Below are 16,060 nucleotides of genomic sequence, written 5' to 3' on the forward strand. Positions count from 1 at the left end.
GAGTGTTTATTCCCCTGAGAGCTCAACTCTATATTCCACAGCTCACCAAACTATTCAACCAACTGTTGAAAAATGGCCGCCCCTCCCACGGCCCCCTGCGTGTTGACTCCTAAGCAAAGTCAACTAGGTTATCTATTTCAGTCAGTCCCAGTGCCCCCCTCAACCACTCACACTGGGTACCCAGTCCAGGCAAGGGCCCCCATACACCTGAGGGTCAGCTGAGTGCTGGTACTGTGTTGTGACTATAAGCAAATAGACCATGGCTCATGGGGAACCCGCCTCTGATGGATCCTACCTTCTTCTTTAGCTCCACACTGATGGCGTTGGCCTCCTTCAGGAAGATCGCATTGCCCCACAACAGGTCCCGTAGAGAAGTAAACTGGTACCACTTCCATTTCCGGAAGGCCCACAATGCCAGCTCACACTCCCGCTCTGTCCACTGGACTGTGGGAGAAGCCATGTTGGTCATCAGAGCAAGCCACAATATAGCCCACCATAACCTGACCTCTGAAAGGTCAAAATGCCACCCTGCACTCAGGCTGCACTATAATTGGAGTGGTCTGTTAAATGGCAAGTAGCCCCTCCACAGTCACCATAGCCAGACGTAGGTGTTGAAAGGCAGGCTAACTTGAACAACTTGCTGGGTTCTGTCCCTCTCTTCCCAGATATAGCCTCTGAACAGCCCCTCCCCTGCTGGGCTAAGGCCCCAATGCTTACATTCCTGACTTTATACTATTCCTCTTGGAGTGGAGAAAGTAGACCGAAGCAGAAAAACCCAGTCAAGCAAACAGTGTGGAAAGGCTCCAGGTCACCCAAAGATTAAGTAGGCTCCCTAATCAGTTTCCCTAGTATGTTGAAAATCAAAGCATCTCTGTGCACCACTATGAGGTCTTTGGTGGGCTCCACAAAGCACACAGTGAACAGGGAGAGCCCTCATCAGCACCCATGGCTCTGGCCCACTCCCATTAGCAAATGTGGCCTATGCATGTTAGATGTGTGGTCACTTTTTTTGAGCACAACCTCCCATATCCTGCCTGTACGGTAGCACCCAGGATGAATGAGGTTTATCTTCCAGGGCTAGAGTGGAGACTGGTTGATCTCCAGTGAGCCACTGGAGGCCTGCTTTCTCAGGCCCTGCTGATGGGAGACATACCATCTCAAGAGTCCCTTACCTTCATCCTCTGGCTCTTCTTCCTCCTCGTTCACCTCTGGGTAGTATCTGGAGTCCATCTGCTTCTGTAGAGCCTCCAGCTTACTCTCATAGTCCTGAGAAGACAGGCAGGACTGGTGGTTCCACCACAGAGACTGAGGCAGCCTCACCCCAGCCCACGAGCGCACAAGAGAGGGGCCAGTCCAGTAGAAAGGGTGGCCAGAGAGAGCAGAGGCCCATTCTCCCAGTGTGCCAGGACAGGTCGAGCCCTGTGGGTTTGGGTGGGCATCCTCACCAGCCTCTGCTGCTCCAGCAGGTATGTGGCCTCCTCCCGTTCCCTCCGGTACTGGTCCTCCAGTTCCTGGAGCCTGTAAAAGAGCAGCAGGTGATCACGAGGCCACCAGACATTGCAGGCAAGCAGCTGGCCCTAGGCCTCACCTCTGCTCCATCTCCTGCTTCATGTCAATGCCTTGCTTCTCCAGCAGTTCCCGCTGGGCAAAGGCCCAGTCCACTGGCTCAGCGGGCGTCTCTGCGCAAGGTGTTCGCTCACGTTCCTGACGGGCCTGCTCAGGGTGGTTAAACCGGAACACGTGGCTTTTTCCCATGATAATGCGGTTTCCTGGGAGATGGAGGCAAACCAACCTATAGATTCCAGGTGCCCTCAGAGGGATGACAGACAAAGGGAGGGGGGGTGCAGGCCCTTCCTCTGCCTGGGTATCCCAGTGACATCCACTTGGGAAGAGCATCCAGCATCCCAAAACCAGGCTCCAAATCACCTTTCTCCTTGCAATAGGCCATTTGAATATGTGGCTTAAGCTTTGTACTTGGTAAAGCTTAGAGACTCGGGCTACAGAAGCCTTTGGATGCTGTAAGGAGAGCTTGATTCTGGCAGAAGTCCAAAGGATTAATACACTGATAGAAAGGCAGATGTAAAGGCTGCTCCTGAGGTTTCAGATGAGAGCAAGTATTTTATCGGAGTGTAAGGTGGGAGGCTATTCCCACTGTCTTCTGGCAAAGAACAAGGGTACATTTTGTCCATGTGCTAAAACTGTGTGGGAGACCCATGGTTCCAGCCACATATGTAGCAGAGGATGGCCTTGTCAGGCATCAATGGGAGGAGAAGCCCTTGATCCTGTCAAGGCTTGATGCCCCAGTATAGGAAAATGCCAGGGCAGGGAGAAGGGAGGGAGTGGGTAGGTGGGTGAGGACCCTTATAGAAGCAGGGGAGGAGGATGGGATAGAGGGTTTCTAGAGGGGAAACCAGGAAAGGGTATAACATTTGAAATGTAAATAAAGAAAATATCTAATAATAATAAAAAAAGACCATGTGGGAGGCTGAATTTCAAAGTGTTGGACTAATTAATTTAGTGGATGAAATTTCAGTGTGGTATAGCATCCGGGTAGTGGAGGCACGGGCTTGAATGGCTGCTCTGTTCATAATAAGCATGTGGAAAATGACCAAGGATTTGAAAAACGTGGAAAAGCACATTTTAAGTTAGAGCCAAGGGAGGTGTGTACACAAGGCTGTCTAGTAAGTTCTTCCTCGTACCCAGTTACGCAGACATTCAGTGGCCGCTGCAGCCTTGATCAAGCAGGCCTAGTTGCCTCTCAAGATGGCAGCAGGCTTTGGCATTGTCCAAGAGATGTTGATTTTTGTACACATATGGACCATTAGCCACAGAGATTTCTAAACAGATCTCAAAGGAAGTTCTGAGGGGACATACACACACACACACACACACACACACACACACGTGCTCGTGCTATGTGTGTGCATCCATATGTGTGTGTGCCTGTGCATGTGTGTGTGTGAGCATCTGTTAAATCCTCCCGAGGCAGTCCCTGAGCAGACAGTGTAAAGAGAGTAAGAGTACTGAAAGTAAAGACTGTGTTGCTGTGAGGACTCCAAGAGACTAGAGAGGCCAAGAACACAGAATGTCTTTTGAGGAAATCCATGGGCCACAAGCAAAGCCATTTCAGAAAATAAGCCACGTCTTGTGGGCTGCAGCTGGAGAGGCCTTCCAAGCATCATATCCTGTCACCACATGCCCTGGCTGTAAACATGGAGCTACTTAACATTTGCCCTTCTGGGGGTTTCACCTTGTCTCAGCCCCATTCCTCCTTAATGTTTTTTATTTTTCTCTTTTGGTATGAGAGTTTACACCCTGTCTCATCATATACCACAAGTATGTTATTTCCACTTTGGTTTTACAAGGGCTCATCAGAAAAAAAAAAAAGGCCCAAGTCTAAGAGGACACTTTAAATTTGGGCTAGCTCCTAGCAATGATGGAACTCTAAGTGTGTGGAGACTCTTGGAGATGGAATACACTTTGCATTGTGAGATAGACACAGGTCAGGAGAGTAGGAGGAGAAAGCCATGGGTTCAATATGGCGTCTCCTTCAAAGGTTCATAGGTTGAAGGTTGAGGCCCAGCCAGTGGCTCAATGGAGAGGTGATCAGATCACAATACTACTAACTTCATTCATAGATAGATTAATCTATTGATTAGTTCATAACAGATGAGTGACTAGGGGGTGGGGCTTGTTGGAGGAAGTAGAGGGAGTATCTTATTCCCAGAATCTTCTTGTTCTCTCCTCTGCTTCTTGGCTACCAAGAGGTGAGTACCTCTGTCCTACCATACCTTCTCACAATGGCCTGGCTCACCACAGGCCCAGATCAATAGGCGTAGGATGAACCTCTGAAACTGGGCCAAAAGAAATCCTTTTTTCCCTAAGTTGTTCTGTCAAAGTTTGTGATAGCAACAGATGGCAACAGACTCTCCTGTAAGTCATTTCCTTGAGATGCCTCCTTACAGTACTTAGCCGCAGGGAACTGGTGTGGGAGAGTGTTAGTCTCTTCCACTCTTACTGCTCTGCAATGCCACGGTTTGGCCAAGCACCAATCTCCTGTCCTCTCTCCTGAGCCTAGCCACCAAGGTGGCCATTTAGGACCTCTCACCCTGACTTCCCACACACCATTAACCAAGTATTCTGTGAGTGAGACCTCCTCTGCTTTTATAGTCTCCGGTCCAGGCACTCTAGGACTCAAGTGCCCAATTTGGGAACTAGAGGATCTTAGGGGGCTGAACCAGTGCCCATAGCAGAGCTGCCTTTTGCTGGGAGCAAACCATGTCCAAGAGAGAATGAACACAAAGATCTCATCCACCCTGCAGTTCCTTAGAGTGCTTATCCGTACCTGACCGTAGGATGCTGGGCTCAGTGACTTTCTTGCCGTTGACATACGTGTCTGCTCCTTCACAGGGCTCCAGGGTCACCACGGCTACAAGACAGAGAAAAGAAGCAATGTAAGAAGTCATTACTTCAGTGGCTCAGTTCTTTTGGCCCCTGGTAAACACAAGTCAAGCTCCTCATTCCTGGCCACAGAATCTGACCATGAGTAAGACCCCTTAGAGGAGCCTGAGGGTCCCACCCACTTAGTAAAGGAGAAAATATGGGAGACACTTGGGTCCAAGCCAAGGCTGAGGAAGCAATGGGCTTGTCTTCTTGGGATTTTATTCAGATCTATAAGTGGGCAAGAATAAGAAATTGTGGCTAACATGTCCCCAAGAGGTCCTACATTTCTTTGACTCATCTGCACATGAGAAAAAAAAAGTGAATTTATGGACAGGAATATCTAGGAGCAACAATTGTCTCAAGCACCATTTAGGGCTACCATCCCAAGGTGGCCAAGTTGGACAGAAATTCAGTAATGATTTTATAGGCCCGAGGATGGTCAGATGCCTTCTGCCTTGGGCAGTAGCCCTGTACTCAGAGGCATGGACAGTATCTTCACATCAACACAGCAGGCCCGGCACTGAGGCAGCACCACCTTCTGCATGGCAGTGGTGGGCAGGCAAAGAAAATAGACAGCTGTTCTCCAGCCAACAGGAGAGCAAGTTTTCAAAACCTCTTCAACCCCAGAGTGTGCTCAATCCATGTGACTCACGCCTCCCTGCCCACATACATCACTACCTGCTCCCATACATATCAAACGTTCTCCTTGTCCCAGCGACCCACCATGTCCCTGCTCTCCAGCCTTTAAGCTGGCTCCCCAAAGCAACAGCAACTTGGCCACAGGAGTAACCAGACCTTTCCCAAACACCTTACTCATAGAGGGTGTCACTCAGCTGTCCTCAAGAGTCACACAGTTCCTGTCCAGAAACAGGATTCAAGATCCACTTAGAGCTGGGAAGCTGGGTGGATGGCTAGAGCCCTCCCCTCCCCCAAACCAGGGCTTACCCACCAGGTCTCACCGAAGTCTGGTCAACAGGATGGGGGCAGGATGGGTGGTGGGGGAGGCGCGCCAACACTACCTTCTCCACCTCCTCGGGAGTCGCTGCGGAAGATGCAATGCTCCTCCTTGATGAAGTGCCCACTCAGGACGATGTCTTGCCGCCTCTCTGCATCTTCTCTGCCCACTCTGTTGAAGAACCATGGGGCAGCAGGGCAAGCAGGGGGGCTGAGCCCCAGCACACCCACTCTGCTGGCTTACTCCTACATGCAGCCTCCCAGGGATGCCCAGCTGTGTCTTTTGTTGTTTTTAATGTGTGTAACTAGGGGGATACAGGGTAAGTAAGGGTGGTCAAGAGACCATCGGTGCAGCACAGCTATAGGGAAGTCCAGATGGCTCCCAAAAGCGCTTTAGAACAAAACACAATAGGCCACATAGGGCTGATAGCCAGCTCAGCTCTTATGGAGGCCAGAGGTGAGAATAGGGGGCCTACACTCCCATACCCACTAGATCCAGGCTGGCTGGACATCTTGTGACCCTCTCCTCTAGCTGGTGACCCCTCTAGTCCCTACCTGGTAACGCCATCTTTGATGTAGTAAAGGAGGCATTCAGACATCAAAGGATCCTCATTCAGGTTGACAAGATGAGGTGTCTGGAGAGAAACAGATGGTTACTCACCTAGAGAGTAGCAGAATCGTCACAGTGACTGTCCTGTCTGTCCCCTACTCTCCTGGACCTGGGCTTATTGGAGACATAGTGTCCCCATCCTGACAGAGAATAAAGGGGACCCCAAAGCCCCAGGCTCAGATTGGCAGCTCCTTGTCAGGAAAAATGAAGGGCAAAGAAAGCTCTGGGCCCAGGCTCAGCCCATCCTGACAATAATAGTAGGTTTGGTGGGGTCAGTGTATGGGTATTTTGTGGGGAGCTTGGCTGCGGGAGATCTGGAAGACATAGCTTTCAGTTCTTGAGAGACCCCAGGTAAAGCTTGGATAGAATCTAAGGTAACCCTCAGATGGGTCCTGGATGGTCCAGCACAGGCTAATTCCAAGGCTGGCCCTGCACTCTATCTCTAGGCTCCAGAAAGCTCATTCTAGGGGACAGCCTGGGAACTGAAGGCTCTCCAATGAAACTATCACCAAGCAAGATGAAGACTCTGGCCAAGGAAGAGTCCCCCTGGAGGTCTGGGAAGTACCAGCTGATGGAATTGCTGCTGGACTATCCAGGACCTGTGTGTTAGCTTCCCAACTCCCAGTCATGATGTCTGCCTCCTGTCTCCCATACCCACTGATAACTGCCTCCTGCCTCCTGTCCCAGATCATTCTTGCTTCAGGCCCCTCCCCCACAAGCTTCTTAGGAGCCATCTTATACCTATGCCCCGTGCAAGGATTTTATAATGAGAAAAAGGTACCAGAATGGGATTGCTTCATGTTTCCCTCAGGGTTCCCTGGGTGAGCCACTGCCACACTAAACTGTAAATCCAAGTACACCCTTGGACAGGGGGACAGAGTCCTGACCACCAGCAGCAACTATTCTCAACTACTCTATCCAGGAACAACTTGGTACACTGAACTTGGAAGCCAAGGGAAATGCTAAAAGGAGCGGGGGGACTCTTTGACATAATGTATTTCACATTTAGGCAAGTTAAGTGAACCCTTCTGTGTGTGTTCAGTGAACCTGCCTATGGTGTCTTGCATGGCCTGGATAGAATTCACAGGGACACCTACCTACAACTGCACCTCTCCATCCCCTAACCTGTCACCTCAAGCGTTCATTTGATGCATTGTTCCTGAGCAGCCTCACCCCGAGGCAGGACAGCAGATTTCAGGAGGCTGTCCAACAGGAGTTTGGCCCTCTCTCTCAGATGCCCAGACCTCTAACTCTGCTTCCCCCAAGGTAAGCCTTTCTTTGACACAAAGGAGGCCTAGAAATTGGCTATGGCTGGGACCAGTGCCATCTTCATAGTCTTTCGCTTCTCTGCCTTGCAGCCACTGGAGCTGCCCTAGGATGGAAGGACAGAAGCTTCCAGGAGCGTCACAAACTCAGAAAGGAGGTAGGTCCATAAAAGCTCAGTTCTCCAGCTTGGGTATCACTCCCAAGTCTTGCTCTAATCTTGAGGGAGTCAGTCCAAACCTCAGGCAGTTCAGAAACCCATGTGATGTTACCCAGCCACCAGGATCACACAATGGAAATTGTGAGTAAGGCTGACCCATGCCTGGCCAGAGCCCCATCCTGCTGATCTGACATCCACCAGAGGTAGTGCCACCTTGTCCACGTTGGCACAGTACCATGGCCCAGCTCCTACCTTTTTGGGAGAAAACACTCCCAAGGTGCCACCATCTTCCCTCATGGCCACACCCATCTCAGCCAGCAAGGCTTCCCTGGAAGACAGAGCTGCAGTCAGCATAAGCTCAGAGGCTTCCAGGACTAGCCTCACCCCAACTGACCCACCAACCCACCAGGAACTATCAGCAGTTTCTGGGCAGTGTCCACTGGTGGAACTGTGATGACCCAGAGATCTGTTCTTCAGGGCCTCAATCTCCGGTGGCCAAGGCCACAGGTTAGCTGCCTGGGTTAGACGGCACAGATTTGTCCCATGGCGGGAATGCAACCTCCCCCAGAGTTGGGTTTCCTGGCCTGGAGGCCAGGACTCTCTGGCTATGCTCCCACTCCAGGCTACTCACCTCTCCATTCGGATGGCCTCTGTCCGCCGCAGCTTCTCCTCCCAGGTCTCATTGAGCTCAGCAATGATCTTCTCTGTTTCCTGGGGAGGGAGGCAGAGCACAGTGAGATTCCAGGGTGTGCATGCATATGTGTGTGTGTATGGGGTTGTCAAGGGATACAGGGGAGCCAGGAAAGGGACTGCAGAGTGCTAGGGTTCAAACTCCAGGTACCTCCCGTGCCTGCACTTGAGATTCTGAGAGCTCAAGGTAAACTACAGCAGACATGATCCTTCCTGTGAACATGCCCCCCCCCCCCCCCGAACAAGGAGAGCACAGCGAATCAGGAGGCAAGAGAGAGCAGCTCCCAAACAGAATAGTTCTTCCCAGAGTATGACATTTCTCATCAATGACACTGCCCCTGGGTTCCTTCCCACTTATGTCCTAGAGGGCCCTCATATTTTAGGTGGGCCCTCAAGTCTCAAGTAGGTCACCTGTCCCCAACCTTGGGAACTTTATGCTCTTTGCTTCTTGGTTACCCTAGATTACCCCTCACACTAACCTCTGTCCTTGGCCCCCTCAGTGCCCCTGGGGGTCTAGGCTTTCTGTGTAAAAGACACCGCATACGGAGGGACTAGGAGGCTGAAAACACAGAGCTAGCTAAACCCAGTGCTGGGGACTGTGAACCACATAGGAGAGGAAAACCGGCTAGCCTGGAAGGGGCTCAGTGTGAACACCCACCTCCCTTCTTGGTGAAGACAGCATTGCTGGATGCCAGGTAGATCTGTCAAGACCCACAGTGGCACCCCAGAGGTGCTGCTGAAGTAGGACAGCCCTATCCCAGCCACTGCACAACCCATTGCTTCCTGTACCAGTGCCAGCTTACCCAACTTCAAGACTCAGTGCAAAGCCTGGGCCTGGCATTCCTCACTGGACCTGTCCTCCCCTAGCACTCAGCGTCAAGGCCACCCAGAGCGGCTCAAGAACCTTCAAAGGCACTTACTCCCCAGAAGCCTTGTTCATTATCTGAACCTTACAGCCTGATGCCTGAATGTACCGGCTATTCTGGCTGCTGTGGGAGGGCTGGCACAGTGTACCAGGATGGCCACATGCCAAAGACTTCTGCGATTCTATTACTCTGTTCCTGGGAGGTGACGCTGTACATAAGAAGGGGGGCAGGTCCCAGAGCTCACAAGCAAGAGGCTTCCCTCACTTCTCTAAGTCTACCTTGTCCCAAAGGCTGATGCCCAGCACCCACCCAGGAGTGCCTTGGACCAGGTAGCCCTCACCTTCAGCCTTTCAATCGCCTCCTCACTGCCCGGAGCAAACAAGATGCGCTCATGGAGACTGGACACAGAGGCCGCACGGCTGGACAGGGCTGAGAGCGAAGACGAGGGGCTCATGCCCACCAGGGCGTTGGTCACTGTGGAGAGATTGTTAGGGGCTTGGCTTAGCTCGGCCCCATCACAGTTACGGCTACAGTCCTCGAGATCGGACATGTCTAAGGCTTGAAAAGAAGGCAAGGTAGAAAGGGGAGAAGAAAAAGCAGCTGGGAAAAAGCAAGAGGCGGGGACGGGGAAAGCGAGAACTGGGAAACACAGGCAAGGCATGGCAGCCTGGCCCAACTGCCCAGGACAAGCGCATGCAAGGCCTTCTGCTACCCTCACCCCTGCCACTCCCCTGCCTGACCTACAGGCCCCCTCTTCGTCCCTCAGCAGCACCCACACCTCCTCCGTACCACATTCCACTCCCAGTTCCATCTGACTTGGGCTGTTTCACAGCTCCCGTACCTGAATCCAAGGCTCATGCCTGCTAGCCACCTCAAAGCGCTCCTGAACTGGAGACGAGGAGCTCACCTAAGCTCACTCAGGCACCCCTCCTCCCTACAGCCCAAAGTTCCTTTTTATCTGTTGTGGATGGGGTGCACCTCTGCTGCAGAGATGGCTGGATTCCCACTGAACCCAAAATGGTCCCAAAGACTACCCAGAGAAGGTGCAAGAAAAACACTCATGAGGGAGCGCCTACTCTTCCACCACCCCAGAATTCCATCACCCCTAGAGATGGGACTTGGGCTGTGACACTTGGAGAGGTGCCAGGCCCTTCCCAGTAGAAGCAGACACACAGCAAAGCGGCAGCCAACACAGGACAGCACGGGGCACTGGGTGGGGGGCAAACCCCAAAGATCCAGGCCTCAGGATGAAGGAGACACTGTGGGGCAGGACTTGGCAGCAACCATTGCTACGTTCAGCCTCAAGAAACTTCCAGGGACCCAGATGAGGGGACAGCTGGGGCAGGAGCAGGCAGAGGTAAATCTGGGCCAGGAGTCAGGATAGCATGTCCTTCTGGACCTCCAGCTCCTTGGGCTCTCGGATGTGACCTTTCTAGGCCCATGAGCACTCGGGAGTCCAGCCTTGGCCACTTCTGCCTGCGCTCTGCCTACTTATTGCCTCCATTTCCCACACAGACAGGGATGAACTAGGAATGTGGTTGGGAGGCAAATACAATCCCCCATGTACCAGCAGGTACTCTGAGGTAGAGGAGGTGGTGGGGTCTCCCTCCCCACCCGTGCTGCCCTTTGGCCCCCATGGCCGGGATGGAAGCGGGGATACAGAGCAGCAGTGGGGAATACACACATTTGGGTCCTCCAGGCACAGTGTTGGCTATGGGGAAGGCAGGCAGGGGAGGAAGAGACAGAGAAACAGAGCCGTTTGTCTCCCAAGGGTCCGTATACCCACCTCACAGTGAACAGCTTAGGACAGAGGAGTCGTCAGTGCATAGACACAGAACCCACAGAAATCCCAGAAACTGCAGCTGGCCTGTGGGCTTCCAGGAAACTTTCCCTGGCCTGCTTGGGCCAACTCCAAACCCAAACCATGCAATCCATCCAAGCCAAGGCCAGAAAACCTAGCCCTATCTTTGCCCGCCCAGGCCTCCCACCCCAAGGCGCTCTGCCCAGGAGCTGGAGGAGGGATAAGGCTCGGGGCCACTTCAACACTTCCTGACAACTGTGGCCACAGCCAGCAGGACATGAGTAGGAGGCAGCCCCAGAAGAGGGTGAGGCCTACAAAGTCCCTAAGTCTGAGGCCCTGCCCTGCCCAGGGCAGGCTGGCACGGACACTCACTGTCAGTGATGTCGCCAAGACCCTGGGCATACAGCAGGTCTCGCAGCCTGGTCACCTCATCCTTCAGCTCTCGAATCAGCTTATTGTTGGGGTCTTCATTGATCACGGCGTTGCAGCGGATCTGCTTGGCCCGGTCTGCATATCTGGGCAGCAAAAGAGATGCAGGGACTGAGGGACACGTCTACACAGCAGGCCCAGGGGTGTTTAGAACTCTACTCGTCGAGCAGCTGGGGAGAAAAATCTTTGACCTAGGCTAGCAAAATGAGGACTCACCCCACTACCCTAGGGGATAGCCTCTGGAACCAAAGACCATAGAAGACCTACAGGTGGAATAGCCCACTCTGCCCTGCCTACCAAGGTGCAAAGAAATGAAGGTGCAGGAAGCGAAGGCTCAGAGTCCTGTTCTACCCCTCACTGAGACCCTTGGATCTGAATCTGACAGCCCAGGATAAAGAGGGCAATTCTAGAACAGGGGTGCAAAATGCATGTGTATTCTCAAATGGCCAGGCCACACACGTGTGTCACAGATCAGCCTGCGATTTGCCATCCCCAAGTGCATGTGAATATGCGTGACACAGGCTCCACTTCCTATAGAAAGTGTATACTCAATCAAGCTGCCTTCTGCATCCAGGATGCCCAGCCTAGGATGTTCAGCCCATAGTGGGGAATCTTGGGAGAGCTACTCATTTGCTAATGTAGTCTTCACTCCCACAGCCAGAAGTATGGCTTTTCTAGGCTAGTATCACAGGGCTCTCACTGACCTGCAGCCCTGAAATGTACTCTAAAGGACAATATAATATGTACGACTATATATTACATTTAATATAAGGATAATACATGATACTATATAATACAGCAATAAAATACAAAGCCCACAAACACCCTAGTGCTCTGGGACAATTACCGCTGGCCTCTGCATTCCTGGCGAATGCCCCCAGAAAGGACACCCTTTTGCTGGTGTTTTTAGTTTAAGCATGGAAGAACATGTTCTTACCCCAGGTGCCCCCTGCAGAACATACCTCAGAGTGCTGAGGGTCTCATCATAGTTGATGTCTGCTGGGCTCAGGGCTGCCACCATGGCTGTCCTTGAGTTACCACCTGTGGAAAGACAACCAGTTTGTACACAAGGTCTCTTATGGCAGCTACAGGTAGAGAGGATGATGCCCACAGAGGAAACGGAATTTCTCATTAGCCATCTCCCAATCATTTTCCCTACAGCAAAGATAAGCCAGAGGGAGTTTGGGGGGGAGGGGTTGTTTGGTTTTGGTATTTATTCCAAGATTGTTTTTGGCCAATATCTTCCCACTGATTTTTATCATTTCCACTTGGAATACTGTCCTTTGTATTAAACATCAGATTCTTGGCTTAAGGTACATAATAACTAGAGGAAGAAACAATGGTTCCCAGGCTGCTCCTAGTTTGAATGTTGGATAGTGAATCCTGTTGGGGTGAGTTGGCTCAGCAATCCTGACAGAATTACACGCTGTGCCTGCTTCGGTGTGCAGGACTGCCACATGTCCTTCCTCCAAGCATGCCTATGCTCTTGCCTGCTTGACCTAAGAGAACTGTGTCCTTTGGACCACATCTCTTAGGTGTGGCTCTCCATTGAGTCTCCTACAGAGACGGTGAGGAGAGAAGGGTTTGGGCACAGACCCCCAAGAATGGCTCTATCAGGAGATTCTCCCTGAGACCCTCCTCCAGAGCCAAAACTGGCTGTGGGCCTGTGAGGGGCCTGCTTCTTAGGTCTCATCTCAGGTGAAGGAACAGGAGGCTGTGACAACCCTCCTGTCCCCTCACTAGGGCCTATCTCCCCCTACATTCTCCCATAGATCAGGGGCTTCCATAACATGTGATTCTGGCCTGAGCTGGCTCTCAGTATAGACAGCTGTGATGTGCCAGACAGTCCCGCCTAAAATTTAGTTTATCACTGAGAGTATCAGCTTCTCCAGCCATGATGTCTCCATAGAGGACCCTAAGGTCATTGTGAAAAGGATGGGTACCACGCTACACATCCAACATGCTATACATCCAACAGTCTCCATGTCTCCATCATCTCTCCCAATGCAGAACTCGGGCAGCAAGAGGACTAATGTCAGCTCCTCAAGTCCCAGCAGGCGAGTATGGCTCTCAGAATCAGGGGCTATGCTACATCCCTGTTACACAAAACTAAAGGTCCAGAGAAGGGTGGGAATGTGTTCAGGGGTCATCAGCAAGTTCACTCATGTAGGTAGACACCAGGATATGTGTTCTGTGGCTCCCTAGGGCCATCGTAGGCCCCCTGAGTTGCTTTGGTTCACCCACTTTTGCCCCTGGCCATCCAGAATGGCTGTGCTATGAGCAGGCTATACTGTGAACCAGCTGGTCCTTGCAGAGTTACTTAGGAATTGCCCAGAAAGGGCAAGAGGCCTCATTGTGGCTGAGCAATGTTTCTTTCCCCGCAAGGAGATAGGCATGGCCCAGAGTAGAAGTCAGAACCCGGTGACCAGGGAATCGGCGCATGCTCACCCAGGTTTTCCCGGAGAAGCCATGTCAATACAGAGTCTCGGTAAGGGATGAAATCTGTCTTCTTCTTTTTCTTGTTCTGTGGAGACATACAAGGTCAACCCTCAGTCTACCAGAGCGGAGGTAACTACCATGTTCTCAGTACCTCCTCACACTCCACCTGAATCCTGGGGTGCCACCTCCAGGCAACTCCTCTTTGGGCTTGACCCAGAGTTGTGCTATCACATCCTTCCGGCTCCTTCACCCATCCTGCTGTGTCTGGGCCACTCAAGCCCAAGAATTCTGACATCACAGAAAACTACACAGACAACTACTTCCCCTGCTCTGCCAGGACAGCAACCCCTTCGAGCAGGGTGAAAAGGCTTTGGTAATGACTGTGTCCCAATGTCCATCCAGACTCTTCCTGTCTCTCCGAGCTCCCTCCTGTCCCTCAGAAGTCAACTCGGAGCCCCGCCTTTAACAATCTGCTCTCCCTGTGCCTCCTCCCATCACGGACATCTTCTATCCTGATCCCGGCTCTTACAGACACTCTGTGGGTGAGTTAATAATTTTGTAAATTGTGGATACAAAGTTACTATTCAGTGTCTCATAGTTTATGGAGCATTTGTCTAGGAATTGTTTGTTGAGCAGCTGATGCAGCCAGCAGACACAGGCCCTGTTCCCTGGAGCCTCCATTCTAAGGGAAGTGCACAGATGCCATCTCGAGGGTTGTTACATTTTGTGGGGTGCAGACATAGCTCATCGTTTCTCTTTAAGGTGATCCCCAGGGCGAGCTGCCAAAGTGGGTTTCAGAACTGCAGCACTGACATCTCTATGAGCAACAGGTAGGAGGGCCCTCCCCCCAAAAGCTCATTCATTGTTTGCCTTTGGAAATTCAATGAGGGAAAAAAAATCTGGTTTGGTTTTTAAATTTCTGTCTAGCTCCAGAGGTTGAACTCTCGGTCAAGTGTGGTACTTCCTGTTTCCACAAAGCAATTTCTTCACTCCTCAGCCACTCCAGCCACGGAGTCCAGCAGCCCCCACCCCCATGGCTCTACAGTTCCCATTCCATCCCCTGGCGGCCCCTGTCCAGCCTTCTCTGTCACCTCTCAAAGCAACTCTCTGCTTGCTCTCGCTGCCATCCCACGCCTGGACCACTGCTACACTGGTTCTCTATTCTGCCGACTACCGTGCAGGTCGTCCCCCATCTTCTCCATCTCTGTTCTCGTTCCTCACACAGTTCTCTCAGTCCACCAGCTCCACCCAGTTTCTCACACAACTTTTCCCCCTAAAAGCTTCTTACTGTCTCTCACACAGTTCCCTCACAGAAACCCTCTCCAGTTTTCAGTTTTCCCGTTCAGTCTTCACAGTGTTCATAAGTTACACACTCTCACACACACAGACACACAGACATACATGCCTCTCTCTCTCTCTCTCTCTCTCTCTCTCTCTCTCTCTCTCTCTCACACACACACACACACACACACACACACACACACACACACACGTGCGTGGTGGTCAGAAGACAACTTAAGGGAGCCGGATACCTCTCAGCACATAGGGTCCAGGGATCAAGCTTGGGTAGTCACACTTGGTGGCAAGCTCTTCCATGTTCCGAGCCATCTCTCCAGCCCCCTTCCCTTTTCAAGTTATTGTTGGGAATTTTACCACAGCAATGAGAAATGCATCAGCACTTGCAAATGCTTCTTTCCCGTTTCTTTAAAATCCTTAACTCTGTTTCAAAACTACTCATAGACTTCTCACAGTCCCACAAAATCCTGACAATTCGTCACACAACTGCCAAGCAGCTCCCCACAATTTCCCAACTTCATCTGTCTTCCCATAATGCCTCACACCCCCCATAGACATCTTCTCAAAATCCACGTGATTGTCAGTTCCTGATAGAGTCTATCACCAAGTGCCTCGGACGCTTCCCCCAAGGTTTCTCACAGTTCCTCAAACAAATCTCCAGACAGTTCCTCACCTGGTGCTGTGTCTCTCCACCCAGCGTGAGTCTCATTCGCTCTCACTTCCTCACGGCAGTCTGCCGTGTAGGCTACAAAGTTCCTCATGTTTCCCCGTGTGTTTCCCCATCCCAGCTCCTACCTTCTCACGAACTTGCTAACACAATTCAACACGCTTCACCTGCTTCCTCTCCGACTGTGCCTCAGTATCTCCACAGTTTCATACGCACACCAGCTTCTCACCACCACAGCAGCTCACACCAACCCAACTCCATGCCCAACCCACTTGCCTGGCTGGCTCCTTGCCAGTCTCCAGGTCTTCCTCCCGAGGTCACGTTTTTCAGTAAAGCTTTCTATCCATCCAGATTAAAGAATGTCACTTTGGGGCCACCACTGAAGGCCATTTATTTCCTTGCATCACGAATTCACCCAATTTGTAATAACAGTTTTAGGTTT

General features: G+C 51.7%; 1 protein-coding gene across 1 annotated transcript in view; it reads right to left on the reverse strand.

The window, feature by feature from the left end:
• Positions 1 to 16,060, reverse strand: part of KIF1A (kinesin family member 1A) — a 79,723-nt gene that overhangs the window by 34,821 nt on the left and 28,842 nt on the right. Inside the window, exons 11-23 of the mRNA XM_080933478.1 lie at positions 13,665 to 13,740; positions 12,179 to 12,257; positions 11,160 to 11,302; positions 9,327 to 9,460; positions 8,062 to 8,141; positions 7,683 to 7,758; positions 5,953 to 6,032; positions 5,463 to 5,569; positions 4,346 to 4,429; positions 1,589 to 1,769; positions 1,446 to 1,518; positions 1,173 to 1,266; positions 296 to 444 (exon numbers count right to left, since the gene is read on the reverse strand). Coding sequence (XP_080789604.1) covers positions 296 to 444; positions 1,173 to 1,266; positions 1,446 to 1,518; positions 1,589 to 1,769; positions 4,346 to 4,429; positions 5,463 to 5,569; positions 5,953 to 6,032; positions 7,683 to 7,758; positions 8,062 to 8,141; positions 9,327 to 9,460; positions 11,160 to 11,302; positions 12,179 to 12,257; positions 13,665 to 13,740 — 1,356 coding nt within the window. The remainder of the gene's footprint in view (positions 1 to 295; positions 445 to 1,172; positions 1,267 to 1,445; positions 1,519 to 1,588; positions 1,770 to 4,345; positions 4,430 to 5,462; positions 5,570 to 5,952; positions 6,033 to 7,682; positions 7,759 to 8,061; positions 8,142 to 9,326; positions 9,461 to 11,159; positions 11,303 to 12,178; positions 12,258 to 13,664; positions 13,741 to 16,060) is intronic.

This window comes from Micromys minutus (genome assembly GCF_963924665.1).
Source record: "Micromys minutus genome assembly, chromosome: 19".
NCBI lineage: Eukaryota > Metazoa > Chordata > Mammalia > Rodentia > Muridae > Micromys > Micromys minutus.